At 37.3% G+C, this 12,191-nt stretch overlaps 1 protein-coding gene across 2 annotated transcripts; it reads left to right on the top strand.

Moving 5' to 3' along the window:
* Window positions 1-321: 321 nt before the first annotated feature.
* On the top strand, window positions 322-825 carry LOC102432290 (protein archease-like). Of its 2 annotated transcripts, XM_023752443.1 has the most exons (2): window positions 322-651; window positions 708-746. In XM_023752443.1, exons 1-2 carry the CDS (start codon window positions 322-324, stop codon window positions 744-746), a joined length of 369 nt encoding a protein of 122 aa, XP_023608211.1. The 2 variants fall into 2 exon arrangements, with proteins under 2 accessions (XP_023608211.1, XP_023608210.1); XM_023752442.1 differs by having other exon boundaries at window positions 322-825.
* The last annotated feature ends 11,366 nt before the right edge of the window (window positions 826-12,191 follow it).

The following is a 12,191-nucleotide window of genomic DNA, read 5'->3' as shown; positions in this document are numbered from 1 at the left end:
AGCACATTTTGAAAAGATGAGTTAGTGCAGCTTCCTCCTTAGGCTTGAATTGAAATAAAAAATTATGCCACCTTAAGGCTAAGTTTTGGTTGTAAGAGCCAATGAGGCACTCACTCTGTAAGAGAACTCACAGAATTTGATTAATGCTAGCATTTTAATATAAATATTGTATATCAACACGTGTTTGTGGTATATTATTATGACATGTGTTTATAGTAGATTAATGCCTTCAGTAAAAAGTGAAATATCTTAATTAGAAAATAAATATAAAAATATTATAAGTTAAGTAACTGTTTATTTTAAAATGTATATGAGAGAGTCATGGTGCAGGAAGAGGAAGACATTCGGGACTACTATTTGAATGAGAAACAGAAGGTGACCAAGGCCAAGTATCCTCCAGTCAATCAGAAGTACGAGTATTTGGATCATACAGCGGATGTCCAGCTACACCCATGGGGAGATACTCTGAAGGAAGCTTTCGAGCAATGGGCGATGGCCATGTTTGGTTACATGACAGATACTGAGACGGTGGACCCTCTCCAAGCAATAGAAGTAGAAACCCAGGGAGATGATTTACAGTCTCTTCTGTTTCACTTTTTGGATGAGTGGCTTTATAAGTTCAGTGCTATTGAATTCTTCATACCCCGGGAAGTGAAAGAACTTAGTCTTGATCAAGCAAATTTCAAATTACGGTCAATTGGGTGGAGAGAAGAATTCTCATTGTCCAAGCATCTTCAGGGAGCTGAAGTCAAGGCAATAATATATTCAAACATGCAGATCCATACTGAAGAGAAACCAGACATTTTTGAGATCATTGAGATTTAAGATAAAGAAAAATCTCCTCTGAAGAACGGCTTTTTTCTCTTCCCTTTGAGACGATACCATGATATAAATTCTACAGTCTCTGATGATATATGATGATTTGCAGAACAGAAATTTTTGACGTAAAGTACGACTTTTCCACAAATGGAAAATCAAAGCATAGCCTTGGTCTGTATTAACCAGCTATTCAAATGTCAAAGAATTCTTCAGGTAGCAAGAATGGTTCCTTATTTATTAATTCATTGCTGTAGCAACAGGTGCCTCACACCCTTCCAATGGAATGCCAGCCCTCCAGCCTCGTTCTAAGAGGGGTCATTGATGTAAACAGCAGCCAAGAGATTCTGAGCCTTCGCATCTTATTGAATACAATTTGGGAGAAAAAATGATAATTTGAGAAATTTTACAATCAAGATTTTGCTTTCCCTACAAATTGGTTAAGACATATATTTTCTTTGTGTATTTTAAGAGAGGTTGTATTTTAGAATGCTGTAGTACAGAACCATCCTACATTCCAGTTGGATATCTTAGAAGAAATAATTACAGTTGAACAGTAGATACTTCTCTAGAAAGAGTCCTGATTACCTATCTCACTTTTTTTTAAGCAGTGATGTATTGATATTTTCTTGCTTTCCCACAAGAAAAATTTAATGCCCTTATCATGTAATTTTATCATGTAATTTTATATTAAAGCCAATATATTTATTCAGTTAGGGAAGAAGGATAATTTTTAAATTTTTAAAATTATTTAAACTCTTAATTTCTGAGAATATAGGAGGCCAGGAAAACAACTAAAATTATCTGAACTTTTGTCAGGCCACAGTAGCTCAGTGGTTGAGTGTCAACCTATAAACCAGGAGGTCACAGTTCTATCCCAGTCAGGGCATATTGCTTGGGTTGCGGGCTCAATCCCCAATAGGGGCATGAACAAGGCAGCTAATCAATGATTCTCATCATTGATGTTTCTATCACTCCCTCTCCCTCTCTGAAATCAATAAAAGTATATTTAAAATGTAAAAGATAATTATCTGAACTTTTCAAAGTAGATAACTTCTAAAAAATAAAATAAAATATATATGAGAGAAAGCATAGAACAAAAATCAAGAACCTAAGTTTTACAGTTACACTAATTTGATTTTGACATTTTATTCTAGCTGTATCTAACTATGGTTATTTAAACAAATTTCCTAGACTTTCTCTGACTATTTCTTCATTTAATGGCGGTATCAAAATATCTAGCCATAGCATTATAGTGAGAAAGAAGATAATGACAAGTGTTTGTTCAGAAAAAAAGATACTTTCTAATCTAATTTTAATTTAGCTATAATTTTTATTTCTAGAACTTACTCAGTAGGCAAAATAACCAAATGACAGAAAGTTTTGGATATTTTTTCTGTTTTAATAAATATATGGTAGCAGAGAGATTGAGAATATTTGCTGATAGCAGAATGATGAAACTTGAATATGAGCTTGGTATCAAGCACTTTAAATTCCCTGTACCACAGTCTGTTATCTGTAAAATGGTTAAATATTTAAGTATATTTTTATTGATTTCAGAGAGGAAGGGGAAGTTGAGAGAGAAATAGAAACATCAATGATGAGAGAGAATCATTGATCGGCTGCTTCCTGCATACCCTCTACTGGGGATTGAGCCCACAACCTGGACATGTTCCTTGACTGGGAATCAAACCATGACCTCCTGATTCATAGGTTGACACTGAACCACTTAGCCACACTGGCTGGCTAAATATTTAATTATAGTGGTAGAGATTGGTAAAAAAAAAAAAAAAAAAAAAAAAAAAAGGTAAATGTAATATGGAAAACTACCCAACACTAGTATGTGGTCTACAAATGTAAATTTTCATAATTGCCAATACCACAGCATCATGATTAGTAATAAATTTTGCATAAATGCCCATCAAGAGAGACTAGAAATAATGAAAACAGACATGTAATAATTCCCAATGTGGGTTGTTCTTTCAGACACAAGCTTTAAAATATCTACACTAGTTAAATTCAAGAAGAAAAATATACAAATTAAAAGTTTACATCTATCCAAGATGGTGGCAGGGTATGTGGGAGCAACACTCACCTCCTCTCAGTACCAAACTGGAATTACAACTAAATTATAGAAAAATCATCCTGAATAATCAACTGCAGGCTGTATGAAAAGAAGTCTTATAAACAAGGATTTATAGAAGAAGCCACATGGAGACTGGTAGGAAGGATAAAAAATCAAAAAAGACTGGTCCTGCTCCCCACAGGCAGCAGTTGAGGTTTCATGGCATATTTCCTGAACTAGAACAAATAATCCAAAATTTATATGAAACCACAAGAGACCGCAAATGACAACAGCAATCTTGAGAAAGAAGAACAAAGTCGAAGAAATCACACCACCAGATATCAAACTATACTACAAGGCCATCGTAATCAAAACAGCACAATGCTGTCATAAAAATATGCACACAGATCAGTAGAAAAAAATAGAAAGCCCAGAAATAAACCCATGCTTTTATAGTCAATTAATATTTGACAAAGGAGGAAAAACATACAATGGGGTAAAGATAGTCTATTCAATGAATGGTGTTGGGAACAATGAATGGTGTTGGGAAAATTGGTCGAATTGGTGAAAAAAAGAAAGAAGGAAGAAAAGAGGAGAGAGAGAGAGAGAGAGAGAGAGAGAGAGAGAGAGAGAGAGAGAGAGAGAGAGAGAGAGAAAGAAAGAAAGAAACTAGGACCACCTTCTTATACCATACAAATAAACTCAAATAAACTCAAAATGAAGTAAAGACTTAAATTTTAGACTTGAAACCATAAAAATTCTAGAAGAAAACATATATTTGCAATAGCTAAGATTTGGTGAAAGCCCAAGTGTTCATCAGTAGATGAGTTGATAAAAAGGCTGTGGTACATTTACACAATGGAATACTACACAGCCATAAAAAAGAAGGAAATCTTACACTTTGCTACAGCATAGATGGACCTGGAGAGCATCATGCTAAGTGAAATAAGCCAGTCAGAGAAAGAGATCACCATATGATTTTACTCATATGTGGCATCTAATGAACTAACAAGCAAAATAGAGACAGACTCATAGAAAGCAAACTGACATCTATAGGGGTGGAGAGGGCTGGAAGTTGGCAGGGATGGAGTATAAAAGAAAAGATATATAGAAAAAACCTCATGGACATGGATAACAATTTGGTGATTGCCAAGGAAGGGGATTGGGGATAGGTGGAGAAGGGTATAGGGGCTTAAATTATGATGGATATAGACTTGACTTGGGGTGGTGAACACAATGCAGCGTACAGATGATGTGTTGTAGAATTGTGCACCTGAAACCTATATTTTGTTAACCAGTGTCACCCTAATAAATTTAATAAAAAAAGTTTATCATAGTGTGGGAAATATTTCTAAAATTTCCAAAAATTAAGTATGATTAATTCAAATTAAGAAATCCATTGACTTATTTAGCAGCATAATAGGCACAACTGAAGAAGACATAATTGGAAGATGGATAGGAAGAAACTAGTTGAAATGAAGCACCAAGACAAAATGATAGAAAATACCTAAAGATAGACATCAGATTTATAAGGTGTTCAGTAACAAGTTCTACCATATGGTTATTGCAGTCCCAGGAGGAGAAGGCAGAGAAAAATGGGAAGGCAGAGCAATGTTTGAAGGGATAATGGCAGATTTTTAAAATGTTATGAAAGAAATCAACTTACAGATTCAAGAAGCCATATAAAATCTAAAACTATGTATTTTTTTTAGAAAAAGGAGAAGAAAAAAAAAGCCACGTCTAATCACATGGTGAAACAAACAGAAAAGCTATAAGATATGAAATCTGACAGCTGGTTATTATGCAACAAAAATATGTAAGATAAAAGATAATGGAATTATATTTTTCATGTATTAAAGTAAACCTGTACTATATCTAAAATTTCCTACCTCAAATTTAATGTTAATTAAAATATTTATTTGACAAACAAAAACTGAGCAGGAAGAATTTATCACTATCAGACCCATACTAAATGAAGAAACATCATGGGTGTTTTTAGGCTGAGAGAAAAGAACCCCAGATGGAGGGCTGGAGATAGAGGAAAGAATGAACAATGAAATGGTAAATTGATAAAATATGAATAGCTAAAACATAAAAACAATTGTATTATATTAATTAATAATGACAATGTAAATATGCCATCTTATATACAGTAATTTGGGCTTGCTATTTTTTGAACTTTATATAAATTGAATAATATGTTATATTTTATTTTATGTCTGACATTTTAATTTTACTAAACACTAATTTTTGAGAATTATTTATTTTGTTATAAGTAGTAGTAGCTCATTAATTTTCATTACTGAGAGAATTTATTTGTAAGAACATACCATAAATGATTTATTTCAATATTGTTGGGCATTTTTCTTTTTTCCAGTTTTGTTTATTAGCTATTGTAATGGGGGAGGCACAATTTTGAGGTATTTCACATTGAATAATTATATTTCAAGGAAACACGAATGTACGCATAAAAGGTTGGCACTATTTTAATATTAGTGTAAAAATATAGATGAACTTCCATAGCTCCACTTTTTACAATAAGGAAATTACAAAAACGTTGGCGGAATCTTTCTCATCTCAAAACACTGATTTCTGTGGTTGATCAGAAAATTCTGAGGACATACGAAACTATTAAACCCTTCCTATTGTCTGATTTATTCAGATGGGAAAACAGGATTTAAAAAATCAGCCATTTTCTTCTCTGTTGACTCACTATGTTTGTCTGAAAGGGGTATGCAGGTATATAGTGAAAGGTTATAGCTTACTGAAGTGATATGCTGTCCTGAGATAGTAAAAAGAGAATAAAATGTCAGCACTTTTCACCATGAAACTTAAGAGAGTCCAGAATCACAAAATAGCACTCTCGGTATCTGTCTGAGCTAAAGTTTCTAAACACTATGGATATAACCACAAAAATCAACAGCAGAGGGAGAATTCAAGTGAACATAGTTAGCAAAAAGATATATAAAGAGTGAAATTATAAAGGTGCACACCGTGTGGAGAGTAGTAGGCAACTTGAGGGTAGCAACAGACAATCTGGACAAGTGTACCTGTTTTTCCTCTGTGTCTTGTCTCTTTAGCATAATGGTACTTTGGTCTTTTAATTCTATACATATAAAAACTGTTCCCCAGTGATCAATTGATAATCTACTAAATTATACATTTCACCCATCTCTTGCTACAAACCATAGTTAATACTGTCATAAACACAGGATAACTCGAACATTAAAATTGCTTCTATTTTGTTTAAAAGGGAAATACTGTGGATCATTTCATACATTTTAGGGAAGTTACAACTCATGCTTTTTTATAATCCTAAAGTAAAAGGATCAGGTGAGCACTTAACCATAAATTTCATGAGGACAGGTGTCATATGTGCGTTTTTACCCACCATAATATATACAGATCCTGGTATACTGCTGACATATATTAGGCACTTAATGTGCTGAGTGAAAGAATAAGCATGTTTCTGAAGTATTCAGTCAAATTATAGATGCATTTTGTCAAGGCTAATTAGTAGAGGCTCGGCTATACTACTGTAATAAGTATTTCAATATTGTTTTGGCTTTGAACAAAAAGGTTTATTTATTGCTCATGCTTCATGTTTCTTGCTGGTTGGCTGAGTGAAGCTACTATCGTTTCCTGCGAACAGAGGCTCCACCATCTTATTATGTGTCTCAGTGACAGCATGCAAGGTTTGCCAGAACAAGGAAAGAACCACAAAGGAAAACACCTCACTTCTGTGAAATGCTTTCAGTTCAAGATGATGTGTTCTCATATCACACAATTCTACTTAATTTCAAAAGGGTGGAAAAGTCAAATTCTCCAAAAACCACCAAAGGAAAGAACTTAAAATATTGATAAGCTGAAGTAATGTCTGTCTTACCAAGAAACTATAATTACCATATGTGTTTCAGAAATGTTTTATTTAGGACTCTCTAATACACATTAGCATAGTATAATTAACTTTAATGGCAATGCCCCTGGGGAATATTATGGGATACTGGAGGCCCTGTGCATGACATTCATGCACTGATGGTGGTGGGGGATCCTCACCCTAGCCTGCACCCTCTCACAGTTGGGGACCCTTGGGGGATGTCCAACTGCAGGCTTAGGCCTGCTCCGGAGATGGGAGAGGCTCCCGCCACCACCGCTGCGATCGCCAACCGTGAACCCAGTTTCTGGCTAAGCAGCGCTCCCGCTGTGGGAGCACACTGACCACCAGGCTGCAGCTCCTGCATTTGAGCATCTGCCCCCTAGTGGTCAGTGTGTATCATAGCAACCTGTCATTTCCCTATTTGGTCAATTTGCATATTAGGGTTTTATAATAGAGGATATGGAGTTTTATGGGCTGTATATACACACACACACACACACACACACACACACACACACACACTCCTACATATCCTAACACATCAACAGTTTTATTGGAAAGAGTTCAAAGATCTAGATTAGAATTCTTGCTCTCATCTGCTGAGTGCCTTGAAGATATCATTTGATTTCTTAAAGTCCTCTCCAGGAATTGAGCAAAGTATAACTAAAAACTCAAGTATCTTCAGTATGTGAAATTTGTATTTTAAATCTGAAATTGACAGCTAATTCCTCAAAAACTATCAGTGACGCTTATAAACATTTGAGCCTGTAAAATGGAGATCAAGTATATATTGAATAGTCACTGTAGATCTTAAATAAAATGTTACATGTGCTTTGCCAGTTGTCCTGAATTTATAAGTTATTGCCATATATTAGGAATTACACTCACTTCACAAGATTATCTAAGGTTACAATATGTCGATATAGAATATATTACTAAGGCAGCCTTTGGCATTGCTAAGAACTCAATCTTCAGTGATCATATATTCTAGCAGCACCTTCACATGTACTCTGTAAGTGGTTGATTAATTTCTGATTGACTCAGTAATGAAGAACCTATGGGAAAGCCAATCACTCCATATCAAAGAGGCAAAATATAAATTAAAAGACAAGGAGTATACTCCATAGCCAGGTGGCTCAGTTGGTTGGATAATTGTTTCATACATCAGAAAGATTGTGGCTTCAATTCCCAGTCAGGGCTCATACCTAAATTGTGGGTTCAATCCCCAGTTGAGGTGTGTGGTATTTCTCTCTCACATTGATGTCTCTCTCTCTCTCTCTCTGTCTCTCTCTCTCTCTAAAAATCAATGAAAACATATCGTTGGGTGAGGATTAAACAATAAATAAATAAATAAATAAATAAGTAAATAAACAAGTAAATGCCTTCAAAAAAGAAAGGGGAAAAAACACATAGATTATACCTATTTTATTTTCTAAACCAAGAAAAAGCACTAATATAACTGATATATATTCACATTAAGATATTCTTTAATTTAATATATTAACATAAGTCATGCCTAATAAAAAGAGAAAATAAATATGAAGAATGCTGTAAAATCACCTTGAATCCTTTCACACTGTGGTAACCATGATTAGATTCCTTGATGCATGATTTTCAAGTTATTTATTCTTCTGTTCATAATAGCTTTTAAATAAAAGTGTGAAAATACTATATATGTTGTTTTAAAACCTTTTTAAACCTTAAAACTTTTTGTGAAAATATTTATGCATCAATAAATATATCTCTATCCCATTATGCTAGTAGTTTTTAGTGTGTTTTTTAAGCTGTTAGTTCATTCTAAGATTCAGAAATATATCTATACTATTCATTTGTGATAGTTCAATCTTAGTCTCCCTTCTCTTCTCTCAACTATACTGGTTAATCTTTAGCTTCTCTTTTACCATTTGAACTAGAGAACTCAAACAATAAAATATTTTTTGCCTTATTGGTTTTCATTGCATGCAGATATAGGAAAGACTTTATAGATAATGATTGAAGAGTCAAAATTGTGTAGCAAGTCTCTCACAGTGTTTGTAAATTTCAATATATGAACATCACTCTTCTAAGCACATAGCCACATATAAGAAGAAATAATATTTTCTATACTAGAAGCCCAGTGCAAGAAATTCATGCACGGGAGGGTGTCCCATACAGCCCAGCCTGCACCCTCTCCAATCTGTGACCCCCTCAAGGGGATGTCCTGACTGCCAGTTTAGGCCCGATCTCCACAGGGATTGGGCCTAAACCGGCAGTCAGACATTCCTCTTGCAATCCAGGACCACTGGCTCTTAATTGCTCACCTGCCTGCCTGCCTAATGTCCCCAACTGCCCTCCCCTGATGACCTGGTTGCCCCCAACTGCCCCTCCCCTGCCAGCCTGGTCACCCCCAAACTGCCCTCCTGGCCTGATTGCCCCTAATCCCCTGCCAGCCTGATCTTGACCCTAACTGCCTCTGCCTTGGCCCCTCACCACCATGGCTTTATCCAGAAGGAAGTCGGATGTCCAGAAGATGGCCAGTTGACCTGATCTAATTAGCATATTACCCTTTTATTAGTATAGATTAGTCTTTAATCTTCTACTTGCCAGATTGCTTTATTCTTCTAAGGGGGTTATTTTTGTAGCTTCTCTGCCCAAGATGTCTGTTTTTTCAGTATATGCTTTCTGCTCAACCGGTCAGCCTTTTTGCTATGGCCACATAGGAACTGAGCAATGACTTGAAAAAAATGCTGAGTCAGTCACTCCAGAATGAGCTTCCTTGACTTCCAGATGTTGGTTCCCCAAGCCCTATCAACTTTGGTAATTCTCCAATGCCTCCAACCAGATCTTCTAAAATCTATTTATTTATATTTTCTCATTCTTCTCAGTGGGAGATCCTATTAGCTGCAATATAATCTACTTTTATAGAAAGAATTGGTATTTTGGGGTACAATTTTATTCATTCTCATGACAACTCTGTCAATCAGATATTATTACTTATGAGATAAATGAGAGGTTCTCTGTTTAATTGATTTGCTTGCCCAGTTTAAGTAATTACAAGGAATAACTGGAGTTTGGACTTACTGTGTTCTGTGTTCAATGCAAACACCCAGTCCATTGTCTTATTCCCAGAGTTGTATGCTTGATTAATATGACAAAGAAACTAGCATCTTTTCCATGATACACAATGATTCTTTGAATTAAAAGTTCATTAAGAAAACATCATTGTTATAGCATCCATGTCAAATTTATTACTTAGAGTTATTGAGTGATAAAATAATGAGAACTTACTGACTGGCAATCAATTATATTATTGTGTATCTAGTCTCCTTTGCTTGCTTTAAAAAAAATACCATAGACTGGGTGGCTTATAAACATCAGATGTTTATTCCTCAGAGAACTCCAAGGTCAAGGCACTGGCAGATTCAGTGTCTGATGAGAGCCCACTTTATGTTTCATAGTGTTGCGTGCTAGCATGGGCAGGTGAGGGCTCTCTTCCAGGTTGCAGACGCCTTACATGCTGCCAGGGAGAAGGAGAGCTCTCTAGAGCAGTGATGGCGAACCTATGACACGCGTGTCAGACATGACACACGAACTCATTTTTTTGGTTGATTTTTCTTTGTTAAATGGCATTTAAATATATAAAATAAATATCAAAAATATAAGTCTTTGTTTTACTATGGTTGCAGATATCAAAAAATTTATATATGTGACACGGCACCAGAGTTAAGTTAGGGTTTTTCAAAATGCTGACACGCCGAGCTCAAAAGGTTCACCATCACTGCTCTAGAGTCTCTTTAATAAGGACACTAATCCCATTTATGAGGGCTTCTTCCATGATCTAATCACATATCAAAGGCCCGACCACAAAATACCATCATGTTGGAGATTAGGATTTCAACACATGAATTTTGGAGAGATACAAACATTCTGTGTGCTTTAACAACCTTTCAAATATAAGTAGACTTAATTCAAAAAGTGCCTAATATCAAACATAAACAAAAGTGCACAGAAAAATGAAATAAAATAACAGATAATACAGTTTAATGCCAACCGATATGTCTAAAATGAAACCAAATGTAAATTTCTAGTTCTTCCATCAAGCTGATCCCTGAAGAATAATATGCAGACAAAATAAATGGAATTAGTATGATGACCAAGAATGATCTGGGCATCTTATCTAATAAAACAGTAATATGCAAATTAACCACCACTCAATCACAAAAATGGCAGCGGCCACGGAGCTGGAGCAAGCAGGAGGCATGTGTTGCCCTGGAGATGGAGGAAGCCAAGCTTCCCACCTGCCTGGTTGGCCCTGAGCTCTGCTCAAGGCTACAAAGTTTCAATTATAGAATACTAGAGGGCCTGTGCACAAAAATTTGTGCACTCAGGGGGGTCCCTCAGCCCGGCCTGTGCCCTCTCACAGTCTGGGACCCCTCGGGGGATGACCACCTGCTGGCTTAGGCCCGCTCCCCAGGGGATTGGGCCTAAGCTGGCAGTCAGACATCCCTCTGGCAGCCCGGGAGCCCTTGGGGGATGTCCACTTGTCAGCAGGGAGCAGGCCTAAGCTGCAGTTGGACATCCTTAGTGCTGCTGAGGAGGCGGGAGAGGCTCCCGCCATCACCGCTGTACTGGCAGCCATCAGCCTGGCTTGCGGCTGAGCAGAGTTTCCCCTGTGGGAGCGCACTGACCACCAGGGGGCAGCTTCTGCATTGAGCAATCTGCCCCCTGGTGGTCAGTGTGTGTCATAGTGACCAGTCATTCCCAGTCGTTCTGCTGTTAGGGTCAATTTGCATATTACCCTTTTATTATATAGGATAAATAAACCCCAGATACCTTCTTCCAGCCACCCTGGCCTCCGCTCAAGGAGAGGCTGAGAACCTGGGTTGCCGGAGGCATTCAGTTTGGAGCTGGAACAAGGCAACAGAGTTTCTTATATAGATGATATATATCTCCGATACATGAGACTAGCGCGCGCGCGCGTCGAGAGTGAGAACGCGGATATCACCCTCTCACCGAGTCTGCAGAGACATCTCAGTGAGCACCCACACTATAAAGGGTGTGTGCAGAGTCTGAACAGAGCTATGAGCCTCTCATCGAGTGTGGAGAGGCACCCCAGCGACACCTCCACCCCTGATCTGAGACACATTTACAGGGAAAACCAGCCGGCCCTCCCCCCGTGCACCAGGTCTCTATACTATATAATAAAAGGGTAAATATGCAAATAGACCCTAACAGCAGAAAAACTGGGGAATGTCTGGCCAATATGACACACACTGACCACCAGGGGGCATATGCTCAATGCAGGAGATGCCCCCTGGGGGTCAGTGCTCTCCCACAGGGGAGAGCTCTGCTCAGCCAAAAGACAGGGTGACGGTGTGCCAGCACAGTGGGGGTGGCCGGGAGCCTTCTCGAGCTCTCCTCAGCAGTGCTAAGGATATCCAGACTGCAGCTTAG

This window comes from Myotis lucifugus, unplaced genomic scaffold (genome assembly GCF_000147115.1).
Source record: "Myotis lucifugus unplaced genomic scaffold, Myoluc2.0 scaffold_33, whole genome shotgun sequence".
In the NCBI taxonomy this organism is placed as follows: Eukaryota; Metazoa; Chordata; class Mammalia; order Chiroptera; family Vespertilionidae; genus Myotis; species Myotis lucifugus.
The sequence above is the reverse complement of the archived record's forward strand: the minus strand, read 5'-3'. Positions and strand labels throughout refer to the sequence as shown.